We start from the raw sequence: 20069 nt of genomic DNA, 5'->3' as shown, positions 1-20069 counted from the left end.
TATGGTTCAATAGTATCACAAGCACATTCTTAGAGTAGGAAATCTTTAAGAAAAATTATAAAGTTAGGTTATACTTTTGACAAAAAACAAACAAAACAGATACAGTAGAAGTATAACTGATTTTGAAAAAAATCCTGAAAGAGACCTTTTACGTATTTTGCCCAAGAACCAAAAGCAGAATGGAAGACAAGCACTTTACACCCTCCATTTCATTATATAAGCTGTACATTTGCAAGGGTATATTCACGACTTGATAAAATCCACTATACTAGTCACTGTCTCACTGCTGTGACCAGAGATAAAGATTCATTATGGCTCACAGTTGGTGGGACAGTCCACCATGGCAGAAAGCACAGTTCGTAACTGTCATGGCAGTAGCATGAAGCTGTGTGCTCACATTCGAGCAGCCCAGGATGTGAGGAGGAGGGGGAGGCTAACATTCTGTTCCCTTTTGATTTGGTCGAGGAGCCCAGCCCCTGGGATGGTGCCACTCACATACAGGGAGGTTTCCCAGTACAAACACCCCAGTTACTCTTTACTAGCAAGCACACACAGTCACATCATAGATGTGCGGATGCTGACTCACTCAAGCTGACGGAAACAGTCATCACAACCAACCCCTATCTCGTCACCTCAACATCTCTCTGGAAATTAGAAAGATAAAGATTGTAAAAATAAGGAAAATTTCACTTTTCTAATAAGGGTTAGTAAGGATAATGATCTCACAGGAAAGGAAACTTAACTTAATATAACATAATTAAGTTTTTCAAATAATAAAGTATTACAAATGGAAAAATAAGTGACCATTTTTTCTGAACAACCATTATTTAAACTTCATCCCTTATCTTTTTATTTGTGTAACACCTAGAAATGAATTCTTAAAAGTATGTTATTAAGGACTAAGAAGAGGAGCACTAAAAGGAAGAATGGCAGAATTCAGATAATGTGAAGGGTAAAAAAACAGGGCAGGGGCTTTAATTAAGGAATGGGAAAGGAGGGAAATACAGATGAGGGAAGGAGGAGCAGAAAAATAAAGAATTATTTTTTTTAATTTATCAAAAATTACACATCGTACATAAAAATTTATGTACATATATGGTTTAAATGAGGTTAAACCACTTGGGCTGGCAATGCTCCCCTCAAGAGCCACACACTACCTAATTAAAACACAATACCAAGCATGATAAACTCAGCGTGGCAACATTGGCTATTGCTCTTGTCCTTGGTTGCCACCCAGAGGCCTAAGGTAAGTCCCTGCTGGTGAAGATACCATGCCGTTCGGGCACAGGACTGGGAAGATGGGAGCTGGATCTGAAAGCATCGCCCCTGAACTTCCACAGCCTGGCAGCTGCCAAAGGAAGAGGACCAGCCAATAGTCCTACCCAGCTACTGAAGCCTATCAAGCACAACAGTGAAGCCTGGCAAGAGATCCTAAAAACGCAGTGGTGGCACTCGTATCTCAGTGATAACCAGCAACTGTCCAGTTGGACTTAAGGCTTGCTCAACAGGAGGAAAATCACACCTAGTTCTGGAAACCTAGCCAGCTACTGAAGGCTAGTGAAGTCACGGGCCTTAGAGGAGAACCACATCACTAAACCAGCACGGTCCACTACATACACATAAGTGTAGCACCTACCTCACTGAGGAAGCTTCTCTTCGCAACAGAGCGCACTATAGGAAAACCACAACTGGTCAAAATGCAGAGGACAATTTAGGTCATGGCCTAAATAGATACAGCTTTAACACAACTCCCGCATCCAAGACTCACAGAAAATCACAGAAGTGGGGACAGAAAGACTGTAAAAGCCAGAGGATGAGGAAATCTTCTATCAAACTGTGTCTTACAGCAATTGCAGGGAAGCACAACTGTAATACAATACAGACCTGAGCAAGGAAAACATTAAGAGACAGGTTGATGGAAGGAGAAAATCACATGGGTCCCCGCCCCTAGACAAACAACCACAGGAGACTAAGGAGTGCAGACAGCGAGAGGAGTATTCCCCAGGGAAGTGTCTCCTCACTGGTCATTTGATACCAAATAGTCAGCCCTGAAGTCATACACAGGCAACCAACACTGAAGCCAGGGGTAGGGATGTGATGGACGAGTTGGAGAACAGACAGAAAAAGGAGCGAAATGTTGCAATTATATTTAATTTTTTTTTAAGTAAATTAGCTAAGAAAAGTACAGGAGGTGAGGAGAAAGTGAAGAAAGAAGTGAATATGATCAATGAATACACTCTGTATGAATGCCGTAAATACGCATGGTTAATACATGTTTATTAAAAATCGTCAGGTATTGTGATACACTTCTATAACCTTTAGTTTGCAGGAGACTGAGGCAGGAGGATCAAGAACTCCAGTCCAGCCTGGGATATAATGAGACCCTGTCTCAAAGTCAAAAAGAAAACAGAGCAAACAACAAAAACGTGTGTATGTGTGAGTGTGTGTGTGTGTACATGAGTGTAAATATGTATGGATGTGTGCATGCATGTGTGCTAGTATGTATATATGCATGTGTGTTTGAGTATGCATATGTGTGGGCATGAGTGTGTATGTGTGAGCGTGTATGTGTCTATGTGAGTGTGTGTGTGTGTGTACGTGTGTGAGCATGTGTATATGTGTGTGTGCATGGGTATGGATGCTTATGTGCATTTGTGTATGTGTGTGCATGTATGAACGTGAGTGTGCATAAGGGTGTACTGTGTGTGCATGGGTATGTGTGTTTGCATATGTGTGTGCTTGTGAATACATGTGTGCGTATGTGTATATCTGTGTGTGGGATTGTATGTGTGTATGTGTATGAGTGTGTATGCATGTGTGAATGTGTGAGTATGTGTATGTGCCTGTGTATGTATGTAGGGGAGTATGTGTCTATGAATGTGTGTATTTGTGTCTGTGTGTGAATACATGTGTGTATATGTGCATGTATCTCTGTGTGTGCATGCATGAATGTGTACGTGTGTGTATGAGTGTGCATGTGTGTGTGTACACATGTGTATGTTAAATGGAGACTGGGAATAGCTCAGTGTTCAGTATGGCCCTAGAATGTTGTGCAAGTCACTAGATTCAGCTGCCAGCACAGAAAAAAAAAAAAACAATACGGAGAAACAGAGAGGGCAAAAAGGAAAGAAGAATGAAAAAGGAAGAGAGGAGGAAGGAAAAGATGAAGGCGGGCGACATGGGGAAAAGAGGAGGGCAATAACACAAAGGAGAAGGGAAGAGAAATGAAGACACAGAGAAACACGTACGCTCAGGAGTTTGGGGCTAGGCTGGGCAAAGTCAGATACTACTTTTTTTTAATGAGTTATCGTCCATGAAGTATAAGTAAGTAAAAAATATATTTAATAATTTAGGCGTAAGTTTGATACTGTTAACATACAGTATTTAAAAAAATAGTAAGTCTATTCTATAGATAGAGATTTAAAAAACTGATGAGCCTCCCAATTTGGTGACTACTAAGTTTCTTCCACAACTGATGCACACAGCTAAGTCGTTATTACTACAGCTTATAATTTGGATCTAAACATCCTTGGAAGGCATGTGTTGAGGGTTTGGTCACAGCCTGTAGGGCTCCTGGTGGGTGGTAGAAGCTTCAGGAAGTAAGGCGGTGACAGGGAGGTAGGTGGCCCTGGAGGGGATACTGGGCCCTGGCCTTTCCTTCGGCTCTTTCCCTCCCAGCCCTGACAAAAGGAGCAGCTGCGTGGACTCCCCGCCACGATGCCTGTCTTGCTCCACACAAGGCAGCAGGGAGCAGTCAGCCACCCTGAAACCTCTGGAGCTGTGAAGCCCGGTAAACCCTCCTCGCTAGCTGGTTCCCTCAGGCATCTCACTGGGCGACAGAGTGTGACTAGCAGAGACACATCGTATTCTCACACTCTCAATCCTAAACCCTTTGGGGTCGGCCTGGCACACAATACATCCTCAATACAATCTCTAAACAAAAGAACAAACTGACGAGTGAGCGAGTGAACATACACAGAGTTTCCACTGTGTACAGTCTGGAACTGTTAAGGTTTTAAACTGTACTCAATTTAAGAAGTGTACACTGATAGGCATTTATTATAATAAAAATTAGGCTACTTATATAACAAGTATATGAATGCCACCTACAAAGTACAACTTCTAGAAGTTCCAGCAGTTTGATGAAAGTCAGTTTGTACATAGTTTCCTTTCTACAGTAGCTAAGTTAATGACCTGTTGTGGATTCTTATGAACAAGTATCTGAAAGTCTAATGTTCTAAGGCCCAAGTGTACCCCCTCACATTCCAGAGACTGTAGGGAAAGGTTTCTCATTTCATCAGCAAGAAAGAACCTCTATGAATTTAAAACCGAGCATCCACAGTGCTCACTGTCCTGACACAAAGTCCTCTGCTGTTACTTCATTAAGTTATCAATTCTCATGATGTAAAGCGTGAGAAATAAACAAGGTGTTACCATCTGCTGTGTTTCATTATTCTGATCTTCTATATTCTCAGACAGCAACTGTGTCAATTTTCTCCACAGCTCATGAAGCTCTTGTTTATCTGCTCCATCTTCTTGACGTATCTTTATCAATTTATACCATGTCCGAGACACCTATTGACAAGGAGATATAAAATAGTTATGTTACCATAAACTTAAATGTTAAACCTAAAGACCAAAATTATTTCATTCATTAACATGTAAAAATAGCAAAAGTATGATACCCCATTCTATATGAACTCCAACATAAAAATAAGTTAATCAGGTAAATGTCCAGAGCCCTTCTTTCAAAAATATCACTAAGATATAAGAGATATGACATCCCCAGGCCCACAATTCAGAAGGTAACCAAATGGCTCACTAAGCCCCAAGGGTACACTACTTAGTAAACTTCAGCCAGTTTTCAAGTTTAGAAGTCAGGATATCCTAAATTTGAATTGTAATTCACAGTTTCTAAACAAATTTTCTCAATTTCTCAAATTTTTTATATCACACTTTACCTTAATTTCTCAAATTTTTTCATATCATTCTTTACCTTAAATTTTAACTTTCATTAAAGCTAAATGAAAGCTTTTTTCTATCATACTTTTGTTGAAAGTACCTCAGAAATAATTAACCAACCTCTAGGTATTTCTTTTCCTGGTGATGCAGATCCACGAGCTTCCTACAGACATCACACCACTTCTGCCTGTCAACACTTACGTTAAAGAAAAAGAAAACGAAAACTTAATTTGATATGAGAACACCCAAAGTCTTAAAAGCCTGAAACATTTGAAATTACAGTGTTACTTTACATAGCAAGCCTTTCGTAAAGGATGAGGAAAGGTCACCTCACTATCTTGATGCAAAATTTTAAAATTTTTAAATCCCAAACTGAGTCAATCATCTTGAGAGTCTTTCAGTCTATTTCAATCACAAGAAATTTTGTGACAAACTTACAGAAGAAAATTGCTTCTAAATTCTCAGTAAATGTTTACATTCCTTCTCTCTGTGATGGATGTTCCTGGTTTTTAACTTGACTACATCTGGAATTAACTAAAATCCAAGTTGGTGGGTACAGCCGGGAGGGATTTTTCTTGACTGAATCATTCGAGGTGGGAAGACCCATCTTAAAATCTGGGCCACATCTTGGGGTGGCAGCTACATGAAGGACATGAAAGAAGGACGCTTGCCCTTTGTCTGCTTGTCCCCACTCTGGCAAGTCCACTTCTCCACTGGCAGTACGGCCTACTTCTCTGGGATTCCTGAGTTTATCAAAGCTCACCATTAGATTCATGGACTTCCCACTGCTGGAATAGTAGGACCCCAGCCTGTAAGCCACTCCAATAATAAATTCATTTCTACATGTGTAGATTCATTCTATCAGTTTTGTTTCTCTAGAGAGTCCTAACTAACACACTTGTATATAATTTCTAATCACTCTATTCTAATTCAAGCTTGTAAAGAAACTAGCCTTTGCCACATATCCCTACCTTTCATAGAGATCCAACAGCTTCTGGTAAACAGCAGGTAAATCATCCTTAGCATTTACGTGATTACACTTCTCGTACAAACTTGCTAGCCCCTAAAAGAGGAAGCAAAATGTCTCATGTCCCCACACTTACTTACTGTGTGAAATAATGTACTAACATATAAAAATTACCACAGTTTACAGATGAAGTATGTGTGGAATTTCCTTCCAAGTAAACTGAAGGTAGAACAGAATCTTCACACTTAAAGTGTTTATATTTAAAAACTCATTGGGTAGAAAGTTAAAGACTGATAAACAGTATCTTTGGCACCTGAAACTAACTCTCAGATTTATAAAATTTATTTTTTTTCATGAGATAGATTTAAGTACTTATTTTAACACTGGAATTTATATTTTGAAAAATGGAAAAGAAATGCTTTCCCTAATTACATTGAGAAATAAGCATGTCTCCATACCTGCCAAGCGAGTAGCTGCTCTGGCTCCAGTTCGGCAGCTTTCTTATAGGCACCCTGGGCCTGCTCAGGCTGCTCTAGCTCAGCTGCAGCAACACCAATAAAAACCCAGGCATTATAGTTATTTTTCTCTTGTTTTAACACTGTCTGATTAAAAAAATTAAGAGTAAGTCATTACATTTTGGAAACTACCGAACAAGCAACAAAACAATAGTCTGTTATGAGTCACACTGCATCTGCCACCAACAGAGCGCCCTTTAGAACGGTGCCTAGCCAGGTACTGTGAATGAAAAACCGTAAACGATTTGGAAAAGAAGGTGTCTTTCTGAAAAGTGCCGAGGGATCTTGATATCCACATCAAATGCCTCACCCACCTCATGATTACGCTGAGGAGAAAAGAATGGTAATGCCCAGCCCCAATCTTGCCTACATATCACTTTACCCACTCCAGTATTTTCTTTTCCATAATAATATTTTGCCATTTTAAAGACAGATTCCTCATGGCAGTTAGAGGTAAATTCACCCTAATATAACTATACCAAACATGTTCAAAATAAACAGTGGCAATGAACGTTGAACTCATACCTGCCATTGAGAACGAAGGTATATAGAGATCATGCTTTCAGGAATAAGAGCTCTTTGCGGTGGACATTGGAAAAGGGAGAAAACAGGGAACAGACCAGGAGCTACCACGGAGGGCCTCTGAAAGACTCTACCCAGCAGGGTATCAAAGATGCTGAGATTCATAGCCAAACTTTGGGCAGAGTGCACGGAATCTTATGAAAAAAGCAGGAGACAGAAAGATCTGGATGGGACAGGAGTCCACAAGTAGAGCAACAGAACCAAAAATTCTGTGAAAAGGGGTCTTTTCTGAGACTGATACACCAACCAAGGACCATGCATGGAGTAACCCAGAACCCCTGCACAGATGTAGCCTATGGAAGTTCAGTGTCCAAGTGGGTTCCCTAGTAATGGGAACAGGAACTGTCTCTAACATGAACTCAGTGGCTGGCTCTTTGATCACTTCTCCCTGACGGAGTGCTCCGCTTACCAGGCCACAGAGGAAGACAGTGCAGCCAGTCCTGATGAGACCTGATAGGCCAGGGTCAGAGGGAAGGAGAGGAAGGCCTCCCATCAGTGGCTTTGGGGAGGGGTATGGGAGGAGATGAAGGAGGGTGGGCAGGATTGGGAGGGGACAAGGAGACAAGGGGCTACAGCTGGGATACAAAGTGAATAGACTCTAATTAATAAAAAATAAATTAATAAAAAAAGAAAAAGAAAAAAAGAAATAAGAGTTCTTGCTGCTATAAAGTAGAAAGCTTAAAGCAAGATTAATATGTGCATCTACACACATGTCCAGCAATTTGTCGCCACTGTACTGTACAAGCTGCACTCTCTCCAACACCGCTGCCTCCTACAAAACTCAATACAGTCTCTGCCAAAGTCAAACTCTAACGCTAGGGGCTTGTTCTGCTATGCCACAAACACCGAGCACTGAGAAGCAACTGCATTATCAGTTGACCCAAGCTATCTATCCGTCAACTACCAATTACCAATTACTGTGTATCTGAGATACATTCTTTTAAGAAAACTATCACATACAAAAAAATGTGGGGAAAATAAAAAATTTTGAGAGAACACAGAGGAAAAAGTACCATACTGTATGTCCACAAACTGGAGCCAGCTTCCTCAAAGGAATGCTTATCCTGTCTTGTGAAGCTCCGAGGGACAGAACCACAGCAAATACCCTCTCCGGTAGTTTTTCTTTAGTCTCAACCAGTTCTGGGTTACTACAGATAAGAGACATCGGCCATGGCTTTGTTCTCCACTTTGTTCTCCCATCTATAGCTGGATTTTGCCATTATAAATTATAAGCTACTTGGTGAGATTTATGTCACATTTTTGCAGAATACCTATAGAAAGATACCCATGCTAACCAATATAACAGGGACATGGGCCAGCAAAATGGCTCAGTGGGTCACCAAGGATTAAGGAACTAAGCTAATTCTCTAAAACTCACACAAAGAAGGGAAAAGAGAATCGATTCCACAAGGTTGTCCACTGATCTCCACATGTGCAAGCCTATATAGAACACACACACACAGTAACAGTTATAATAATAACTATTGTTATTACTGAGAAGCGTAAGCACACGTGCAGCATTAGTTAGGTACGCTCAGTGCGGGAGGAAGCTGTCCTCTCATCTCACTGCACATATTCTCCATCCTCCACTTGGACAGTCTGTACCTTGTGTCAGGGCTGCATATGCCTGCTAGTCTTGATCAGCAACACACTTTTATGAACATATCTCTGACATTCAGAGCGGCTGGCACTGTCCCTGAACTCACAGACAAATAAATAATAAATTTTGCGACCACTTAAGACTGCCATCCTGCCGTGTATTCAGCCAGTTTGTTTATCCTGCCTTTAAGAGTTCAATGGAAGAAACAACCTGTAATACACAGGTTTGTTCTTAAATTGCATATTCTTTCATGCCGCTGATCCAGAGAGAAATGCATGTGTGTCAATATGTGTGCTATGACAATCATTCACTGAAAACAGCAACCAGGTCAGCAACATGGATATAAGTTAATAAGTCTGTTGAGGTTTCACTGCTATGCTTGCTTTCCTCAGTGCTTCCAGACCAGTAGAGTTCAGTCTCTTACAAAACTGTTAAAGACTTCTGTAAAGTGTCACCCATTCCTTCCCTCTGTGATGCTTTCTATGCTCATCAATAAAAGAGTGGGAAAAAGCCCTTTGCAAGAGACAAACTCACGAGACAGCACTCAGGCAGGCACAGGCAAAGACTCACATGCACCAGATCACACAGGCCCAGAGCCATAAACTGCACACAGACGGAAGACACAGGGAGGGAAGCAGGAACTCAACACTGGGTTTGCTCCAGGCTAAACTACTCCGAGAGGAAGTACTTTGATCTTTTTCCCAGTATGTTCTGGTGCCTCGGAGGCCATTAACTGATGCGCCTACCCACTGAATTCAATTTCTGTAATGGTCTTACTATAACAACTGTAGGCCTCTGGACTCTGACTTTTTAAGCCCCGTCCTTCCTGCCCCTTTGGTTTCATCTCTCTGTTGATCCATAACTGTCATACCTACTCTGTCACATATTCTTGACTCTCTTCCTTCCTCATTCTACCATCCATAACTGACAGATTTCACCTTAATAACAGAACTTCAAACGGGCACTTACTAGAGCAATGTTTGCTTCTAATTCCTATTCACAATTTTTCCCACCATGAGTAACTGCTTGAAACATGCTTTTGTCTCAGATATCCTTAGTGCAACTCAATACATATGTCACCAAAAACAGAAGCCACCAGAGAAAAATGTTCTTTCCCCCCCAAACACACAGCCAAATCAACAAATAGAATCCTGTATGGATCTGAACCTAACTTTTCTCCTGCTAAAAGAGATGAACTGAAGGCCTCTCTAATGATCTGGACCACACCCTGTCGCCTCCCTAAAGACTTCACCTCTACCACCTCTGTCTCTCTAGTATATTCAATTTATCTCTTTAACTGGAACATTCCCATCAACACGCGAGGAAGCTTTAGAATCTTGATTCTTCTACTCACTGGTCAGACAGAAAGCAGAATGTCAACTTACCTTAAAATAATAAAAAATGCTGGGTAGGCAAGGTAGCCCAGTGGTTAAGTTCCTGCTACTAAATCTAACGACTGGAGTTCAAGCCCCAGGACCCACAGTGTTAAAGGTGAGAACTGATTAATACAATTTGTCCTCTGACCTTTACAAGCACAACACACACAACAGAGACATTTTTAATGTAATACAAAGATAATAATAATAATAATAACGCTAAAGTACAGTGGTATTTTGCAATGCAAGGTGCTTATGATACTTCTGGCTTTGAGAAGTATCTTTAGCAATAAAGAAAATTAAGTGCAGCAATAGAAGCCACTAATAAGGAGAGAGGAGTCCAACTGCTATACAAATTCTACCACTTGACTGAATTAGACAATAAATGATTATATCTTAAAATAACCCATGAATTGGTAGTGCATTTAACTGCCAATGAAACGATATGCTTTACCTTGCAATGTTTCAAAGCTTCTTTATATTCTTTGTTTCTGATGGCATCTCTTGCACTTTTTAGAGCAGTCTTCACTTCTTTGCTAGACATTCTATCAAGACAAAAAGCCACAGTGAGCCTACAATAATACCTCCCTAATGATAAGAGTCCCAATAGGCTTAACCATCTGAAAGAGAGACATCTGATTCCTTCTCTCTGGAATATGCTTTCCCTCCTACCATACACACAGTTCATTCCCTCAATTCTTCAGATTTCTACTCAAATGTCTCCTCTCAATGGGCCCCTCCCTGGACAAGCTACTTAAGATTTTAATCCTTCCATCTCCTACCTAAAGCCACCCATATTTCCTTATACTCTCCCTTGCTTTTTTAATTCATAATGCGTAACACATCTATGTCTTTAGTCTATTATATGCATGTTAACCACAACAGAATTGCAGTTCTGTATGAATAAGATTTTGCATGTTTTGTTGTTCCATCTCTAGGACAAATGACAAATGATGGTGACCAATAAATATGTGTTGAAATGCACCTGTATCAGAATTATACTCTACACTTTTAGTAAAATACAAATGATCTTATGAACAAGGACCTACAATATATAGTAATCCCAATCCAATTTTAAAAGCAAGATCTCTAGTGACAATTCTGGAATTTCGGTTTCTTTAAAAAAAAAAAACAAAAAAAAAAAAACAAAACACACACACACACACACACACACACACACACACACAAGAAAGTCTTCATTTTAATCCCATGTGGGGATTTGGGACTTCCTTGCAGCAGCTGACTATGGTTTGCCTCGTGCTCTAGCAGGGCGTGGTTTGGCCAGCTGCAGACAGTTTCTATGATTGTGTGACATTTGGAACTCTGGAAACTTTTCAGAAGGTGTATAAATGGTAAAGCCCTGACAGGTGATATGGGTGTTTTTTGGTCATTCAGAGAGATTGGCTGTGGTTTGTTAATAGTCATACTCAAAGAAGAAATAAAAGGAAAGAAATTAGAGTTGGGGATCTCTATCTTCTCTCCTCTCTATCCTTTCTCTCCTATCTAGGGGTAGGAGGTAAAGCCAGAGGTGGAGGAATGAAATATGGCTGGAAGAAGAAGAACCCACAAGGCAGCAAAGACCAGCTGCAAAGAATAAGCTCAAGACAGAGAAAAACATAAATAGCTTTAGTAACTAAGATGGAAGAAATTTTTAAAGGCTAAGAAAGTTATTCTAATAGTAGATTCTGTAACGTATCATCAAGATGCGAACTGTATTCATAGTGAGGATTACCATATTACTTTTTCTACTGAAAAGTAAGTATAAATGTTTGCATATGAATACAAGAGTGGTGACTTTGCAAGAACTGTAACTTCTTTCAGCCATGAAGAGATACTACATATGTCCAAGTGTGGCAGCATATTCCTGTAATCCCAGCACTAGGGAGTTGGAAGCAGGATAATCAGAAGTTTAAGGCCATCCTCTGCCACATAGCAAGTTCAAGGCCAACTTCCCATAAATGAAACCTAACACTTTTTTACACTAATTTAAATTTTTTAAATTTCAGTTTAGAAATTTTAAAGATTTTACTTTAGAGGCAATTTATTTTATTTAATATTAAAGTACATTAATATTAATATTAAAGTACATTAATTTGATTTTAAATAAAGCAGCCCATGTTAATATTTTACAAGTTACCAACTTACCCAAACCAAATGCAATCACAATTCTTTTTTTTTCCACAATACAATTCTTAAAAGAGAAACATTTGTATTTTCTGCAGACTCAACCTATTTCTACAGACTTCAGATATTCAGGGAAACAAACTGAGCCGCCATCACAGCCATACACTACCATACACTACCATCGTATTCAAATACAGTTAATGAACTCAGTAAACACTCTCTCACAGCAAGCGTGCTAACATATTACACAAGCAGAGTGCACGGACGGTCCATTAACGCGGTAATGAACACAGTATATTAACATGCTCCACTAGCACAGTACACAAATACTGCACACTGACACGTTCTGTAAATACTACAGCCTAACACAGCGCACTAACATTGTAAAGGCAACATGTTAACACAGCACTCTCATGCAGTGCACTGATACAGTGCATTAACGAAATATACTAATGCTGTACACTAACACAGCACACTACACAACACACTCATGCAGTGCACTAAGGCGGTAAACTATACACACAAACACAGTACACTGATACACTGTAAAGGAAAACTGCTCACACAGACACTAACACTGCATACAAGCAGTACAGGAACATTTTACACTAACACAATCTATTCACGCGTATGCTAACAACATTCACTAACACAGTGCACTAATTTAATGCATTACAGCAGCACACTAACACTCTGCACTAATGTACTGCGTTACCGCAGAACCCTAACACGCTGCAGTAAAGCAGTGCGCTACCGCGGTACACTAACAGTCTCCTAACACAGCACACCACAGAATACCACCAGCACACTCCAGACAAGCTGAAATGCACAAGTACGAAACAGAAAAAAGAAATCTACAAAGTTAGAGATTTGAAGATAAGCTTGCTTTAACTTAAAGAAAGCTAGCACTCAAAATAATATACAAATTAAGACACTATAAAGTCAATTTATGTGTGATGATTCAGATTTCCCAAATATAATTTAGTATCTTGCTACAATAATTAATTTCAAACTGCACCTCACATTCTGCCATCTTTGAACGACTACCTTACCTGAAAGTATCTTGATATTGACTTCGAGGTGAACTAGAGAAGAAATGCTTTCAGTCTGCAAATCTTGATGGCAGGGTTAACAGCGTGGATTTCACATCAAGTTTCTCAAGCCACGTTCCTTCTGCAAGGTAACCTGCAGAGCAAAAAGAAGAGGTCATCGAGGATAGCTGACCTAGACAAATAGCGACAGCCAAATTAAAAAAGAAACAATCTGCATTGCCCACGTGGCACGCCTGGGTTGGCTACCCAGAGGCTATTTAAGCTGTGGGCTGGCTTTCCCCAGGGTCAGATGATTGTTCAAGGTTCCTGAATAAAGTGCATTGAAAAAAAAAAAGAAAAAAAAAGAAATCCAAACTAAAAGAAATATCAAAAAAAAAAAAAAAGAAAGAAACAAAATAAAGACGACCTGGGGTGGGCGCACACACGAGGAAGAAACGACTATCTCCGTGTGGGCTCCAAGCGCATCAACGTGAGATAAAATACAAAAAGGCCCTGCTGCCCTGAAGAATACACTCTAACTGAGGAGAAACATCTAAGGCTTCACATGAACCACTAGAGAACCAAGTGCTAAAATTAAAAGGCAAAGCAATTTAGAGAAGGCGTGCTGTGTAAAGTAATAACCCACTAGAAGCCTGAGCACAACAATGTGGAGAAGAAAGGAAATCACTGCAGTCAAGACATTGTATAAAGAGAAAGGAGAGAACAGGAAGAGGAGAGCAAGAGGGGAAGCAAGAAAGACAGAAGGAGAAAATCACATTGAACAGACCAGAGTAGATGCACCCAATATCAGAAGCAAACTGGGGAAAGTAGAACAGAGCTGCCTGAGCTTACAGATCTTGAGCCAGGTGGGCAAGCTTAGATTAAGGACAGCAGGAAAGCTTTAGAGACTGTGTAAGCCACTTTTAATGCCCACTAGAAACAACTGCACTTTCTGTTGGTAACAGCTGCTGCACTCAGTACCTTCCATATCTATGTGTTTCCACATGGAACTTTCTTTAAATAGGAGAGGAAGAGGCCATTAACCTTTTCTATTTTTTTTTAAATAAACACTGAAAAGTTGACCATCAACTAAGTAGCATACAAAACTTTTTCTTTCATGAAAAATTCAATGTCCAAAATTATCCCATCTATCCCTATGCTCATTTTAGGATATTTTCTTCAATTCTAGGCACTTCTAAGACTATAACGCCTTTGAAAGGCTGCAATATTATTGTACAACTCTAATATTTTCCTATCACTTGTCCTTCCTCCCAAGTTAAAATTTAGCATACTAAAAGATGCTAAATACATTAACTAATTATCAAAAGAAAATGCATACATTTTGCATACTTTTATTCAATGAAAAATTTCCTACTACCAACTTAAAAGATTTTTATTCAAATTAAGCTCTAAAAGCAGCAATAACTATATTTCAGAGTTAGAAAATAAGCCACAACAAAAAGTAATACTAACCCTCAAAGTTATCAACTATGGATAAATGAATTGATATAACTACTCCAACTAAAGCTAAAAGAACTTTAAAGAATATTCAGGATGCACATTCAAAGATTCCATAAAATAAAAAATAACAATAGTAAAAACCAGAAATAGTCATGACAAAGAAAGTTATAAAATGGGAAAAACAGTAACAATAATCAAGTAACAAAAGTCTAAAGGTATTTGTTTTGATCTGTAGTATGATACAAAAAGAAATCTATCATTAGTCCCTCTACAGAAGGACCTAGAAGGCATCATTAAGTCGAGAGAGACTGACGGCTCGTGAGTGAGCATGGCACTCACCTCTTACCATGCCTGCATCTTCTTCCTGAACTGAATGTCAAGCTGTTCCTTACCCATTTTTCACCTACATTAGGTAAAGACAAGCATAAGACAGTGACTTATAACACCCAAACCTTCTACATTTTTAAAAATCAGTTCACCATGATCAAATTTAAAGCATGAGAAATAATTCTCATTGACTTTTGATCTTTCATCTTTCTATAGAGCTACTGATCTTCATCTCTAAATTTCTGAGCTGGTGTAAACCAGGACTTATACTATTTCAATCATGACTGCTTTTCACCTGTAAAATGTCACAAGCCTGAGAACACAGGCATATAAACGAAGGTATACAATCAAATGCTTATGACAGTAAATCATAAAAAAATTTACTTTAAAACAATTCTTTGGTATACACATAATTTGTTAAAGAACAAAGGAAATTTACATAATAGTGAAATGAATGTTTATTCCTAAACAGAGAATTGAATCTTGGCTGGATATTTGATATGGCAAGATACAGAATATCTTCAAAAACTTTCAGAAGTTTCAAAATCACTATTTTGATTTTAGAATTGTCAATGCTGAGAACACCCCTTCCCATATGCAAAAGTGACAATTAGAGCTATTTTAGAAACTTTGAAATCCTGTCTTCATCTCAAACCAAAATTCAATCTCTGATTTTTCTTTCCTTTCTTTTTTTTTCCCTGTTTTTTTTTTTTTTCCAAGTGAGTCACTGAGTTTAACTAGGGTTACTCCCATGAACATGAATGCAAGTTATTTACTGGATCATGGGCAACTTAACAGTGGTTACATCACTGAAGAAAATAATTCTCCTTCTCCTAGTAACCATTAATTGCCAATGGCTCCTCAAGAGGGATCCTTATCCACAAGAAAATGATGATGGGCCTGGCCTTATGGTAAGGCTTATGCAGGTAGCCACGGTTTCTGTGATTTCATGAGTATATGTGTGTGCCATATCCAGAAAAAAGTATTTCACAGCACTCCCCCCCCCCGAGTTCTTACATTCTTTCCACACTCTCCCCACAACGCTCCTCTAGAGCTGGGAAGGGATGGTATAGATGCACCATTTAAGGACGCATACTCAAAATCACTAATTCTTACATAATTCTATCTTCTATCATTATTATACTGTAGTCCCATTCATGACAGTGATACAAAATTTCCTTTTCAGGGCAAATGCAGCTAATATTATTTATTATGTGACCCCAAGTAATGGACTTGATCTCTCTAGATGGCTATTTCTTCATTTATAATATGGGGAAACTAAAAATACTTAAGAAAAAAAAGTTTTGCAAATCAAAGCATACAAATGTGATTACCCCAAAAGAATGAGAGCTCAATTCATTTTCCAGCCTCCAGGGACCCAGGCACAGGGTCAGTGCTAATTTATATCAACTTGACATAGGTTAGAGTTGTCTCAGAGAAGGAAACCCCACTTGAGAAAATGCCTCCATAAGACTGGGCTTTTGGCAAACCTGTAGAGCATTTCCTTACTTAGTGACTGGTGTGGGTGCCCAGTCCACTGTGGGTGGCCACCTCTATGATTTATGCTTTTATGAAACCCAAATCAACAAGCCAAACAGCAATTTTTTAAATCAAACATTCTAAGACAACTTAATCTGAAGATGTATTAATATGATTCATAGATGCTAAGTAATAATGGTAGGAAAATTTTAAGTCTTTGTTTTCCCTAAACCATTATGTGTCTGTGAGAGCAGAATTGAGAGTTAGTCCCTATTGATGAAAACACTTCAGACACAGAAGACAGAGGAAGCAAGCTGGATCTGACCTAAAACTCTCCCCTTGGGGACTAGCTTTCATGGTGCTGGAAGGTACCATGTAATTGACAAGAAGAAGTAATAAATAATCCTACCCAGCTATGACATCTGCCATACACACAATGACCAGAACAGCAAAAGATTCCCAAAGGTACAAGCAATAGTGGCACTAATATTTGAGTGCTAGCCAACAGCTGTCTAATTGATGTAAGATCTGCTCAACAGAAAAATTCTTTCCTACTACTAGAAACCTAACCAACTATTCATTCCTGGTCAGGCCTGGGAACAACATAACAGAATTTTTAATTGTTCTATAGAGATGTGTGCTCTTTCTCAAAAGCAAGAGAAAGTCATATTGTTTGAAGCCCCTTATATAACCAATCTGTGTTGGATAGTCTTACGTCACCTTGACACAAGCTGAAGTCATCTGAGAGGAGGGAGCCTCAAATGCCTCCATAAAACTGGGCTGCAGACAAGCCTGTGTTCATTTTTAGTGGCTGATGGGGGAGGCCCAATCCATCGTGAATGGGACTATACCTGGGCTGATGGGCCTGGGTTCTATAAGAAAGCAGCCTGAGTAAGGCATGAAGAGCATGGCAGGGAGCAGCAACCTTCACAACCTCTACATCAGCTCCTGCCTCCAGGTCTCTGTCCTGTTTGAGTTCTCGTCCTAACTTCCTCTGATGATGAACTGTGATGTGGAAGTAGGAGCCAAATAAACCTTTTCCTTCGCAAGTTGCTTTGGTCACCACAGCAATAGTAACTCTAACATAATCTTGTTGAGTAAAAACATGCAACACATGACTGATGATCCAGCTTCCAAAGTCTAGATCACTGAAAGGCATGTACCAACACTCACTCGCGTCACTCTTTTGGACACTCCTTCATTTTCTAACTGTGTATAATTGCTTCTCCCAACCACTCAGCCAGCTTATTCTGACTTCTATTTTCACGTTACTCATAATTCAAGACCGAGTTGAAGTGCCAAGCACACAACCTCCACCATACCAAATTCACACCAATCTGATTCTGTAGCATCTATGCATGCCCTCTACCAGCATCTCCAAAAATATATTCCAAGGAACATGCTTAAAGGCATTGCTCCCTGGTGCTGGAAATTTGTGTCTACCATACAGATCTCAGTCTTCAGTCACAATATACACTGGCATTTCCTCTGGGAATCCGAATACCCCAACACAGCTGAATGCAGCAACTCTGAACATCTACCATCCCAGAACACTCACCTCTCGGAAAGCCAGCTGACTTTTGAAAACACTAGCATGCTCCAGAACACAACTTAGAATATTACTCCTTTTGGGTTCTTGTGGAATTTTTTCATTCAACTATTATTCATATTTTTAAAACCTTTTCTAGTCTTATTAGACTTTTACAAGTATGTATATCTGTGTGTTTCCCAAAGGTGACTGAAAGGTTTTGGGAAATTCTGTTATTACTTTGGATATTTAAAGACCTGCAGTGGACCATAAGATAGACCCAGACTATTCAACCCAAGACCTCTCCAACTTCTAAAGAGCAGAGTATTTTTACTGAAGCAACCTGTCCCTAACATGGAAATCATTAGCTGATGATGTAAACACGATAGACAGACAGATAGATCTGAAGCTCTTGTGGAAATAATTGCATCCCTCTGTTATATAGTAATTTCTTCCAAATTAAAACATACCATTTTGGAGAGATACTCCTTTAGACTCAAAAAATAAACAAAGATTGTAAGGCTCAAGAAATAAACATCTCACAAATCTCAGAAACCATCTGAACCTTACATGATTAACCAGGCTCCGCCCCCAGGGTAAAATAACTGTAACAGCAAGTGTGCAGTAATGTGGTGCAGGATACTCTCCAAGTGGCTGAACTATTAACAGGTTGTACAGGAAGTTTCAAGAACACAGCCTTCACGAATCATCACCCACATTGCAATGGGTTTTTCAGTGATGCACCTACCTTGAGTCACCATTACTGTAAGTAACCCCACACCCATGCTCTGCAAACTCAATAAGCTCACTAGTTCAGCAAGATGAACTATGGTGGAGTTATTCCGCTCTATCACCGGTGTCCTCTCTGGAGTGAATACATGTTTGTTCACGTTGCCACAGGAAGACACATAATGCTCCAAAATCCATATATCCAAGCATATATCCAGTACTTCAGGACACAATATCAGCAAAGCACAAAGTAATGAAGGCTAAGTGAGATTACATAAGAAGGCCCTAATCCAATCTGTCACCCTTAAAAGAACATGCACATGCACTGACACAGCAGGTGCAGACATGCTGAGAAAGTGACCATCTACCAGACAGCAACAATGTCCTCAAAAGACACCACACCTGGCAAAATCTGGACTTCTGAAGTTCAGAATTATAAGAAAATAAATGTCTGTTGTGATATTTTGTTATATCAGCTTTTGCAAACTAAACCACAGTCCCTATCCTGAATGTTACCTAACTACAGGAACACATGCACACATCAAAGCTCCCTTGCTCCAAGAGGAACTTGGTGATTAACAAAAGCATTCTGTGCTTAGAAGGCAGTCACTACAACAATGAAGAAACCGGAAGTAAAGTGACAGCAAGCAGAAGGACTGGAGAAAGACTGCTAGAGGAGAGGAAGTGGGAAGACACTTTATCCTTGTAATAGCAAAGAGCAATGAATAAATGAGAGCTTAAAAGTAAAGACTGACTTCAGCTCAACTCAGAACTTTAAATACTTAAACCCACACAAATGCAGAACAAGCTTCTCCAATGCTGGAACATTACAGGAGGAACATTATAGGACCTACTGAACATCACGGAGCAGAAGCCTCTTAGATTCTAGCAGCACACTGTCTCTGGGTCGCTAAAATACCTATGCTACATCAACCCACTGCAGCAGCTTCTCTCACACTACAAGGGCAGAAAAAGATGTGCGCCTGTGGTCAGAATAAGGGTCTGCAGAAACAAAGTCGCCAAGAATGATCAGTGTTCAAAAAACCATCACTATGCCTAAAAAGCAGGCCAAACATAAATTTTATAAAACTAAATGCCAGCTGATACTCTTGCTGTAAGCATGGTCTACAGTCCAAATCAGCACAATCTTGGGGAGTGCGTCCTATTGAGGAGGCAATCCACTTGGATGAGCTTCCTTACTGTACTGTTACTTTACGTGTGCTGGGTGTCCTACCTGCGAGTGTGAACTCCGCAGGGACAAAGAGTATGTTTTTGCAAATCCATACAAATCTGCAGGGAGATGCTGCATTAACGTCTCTGTTTCACTAATAGAGACGAAACAGTGTATTTCACATAAAAGCATGTTACACAGTAAATACACAGTAGCT

The 20069-nt window shown here is 39.6% G+C and overlaps 1 protein-coding gene across 5 annotated transcripts in view; it reads right to left on the bottom strand.

Annotated features, from left to right (window-relative positions):
• Positions 1 to 20069, bottom strand: part of Skic3 (SKI3 subunit of superkiller complex) — a 112435-nt gene that overhangs the window by 69561 nt on the left and 22805 nt on the right. For 4 of the 5 annotated variants that reach the window (XM_060383584.1, XM_060383582.1, XM_060383583.1 and 1 more), the window contains 7 exons: positions 14958 to 15021; positions 13179 to 13311; positions 10457 to 10547; positions 6388 to 6531; positions 5934 to 6025; positions 5083 to 5158; positions 4435 to 4575 (listed from right to left, as the gene is read on the bottom strand). In XM_060383584.1, coding sequence (XP_060239567.1) covers positions 4435 to 4575; positions 5083 to 5158; positions 5934 to 6025; positions 6388 to 6531; positions 10457 to 10546 — 543 coding nt within the window. In that variant the 5' untranslated portion in view covers position 10547; positions 13179 to 13311; positions 14958 to 15021. The remainder of the gene's footprint in view (positions 1 to 4434; positions 4576 to 5082; positions 5159 to 5933; positions 6026 to 6387; positions 6532 to 10456; positions 10548 to 13178; positions 13312 to 14957; positions 15022 to 20069) is intronic. The other variant, XM_060383585.1, reaches the window with a different exon arrangement.

Source organism: Meriones unguiculatus, chromosome 5 (genome assembly GCF_030254825.1).
Source record: "Meriones unguiculatus strain TT.TT164.6M chromosome 5, Bangor_MerUng_6.1, whole genome shotgun sequence".
Lineage (NCBI taxonomy): Eukaryota > Metazoa > Chordata > Mammalia > Rodentia > Muridae > Meriones > Meriones unguiculatus.
Note: the sequence above shows the minus strand (reverse complement) of the source record. Positions and strands in the feature narration are given on the sequence as shown.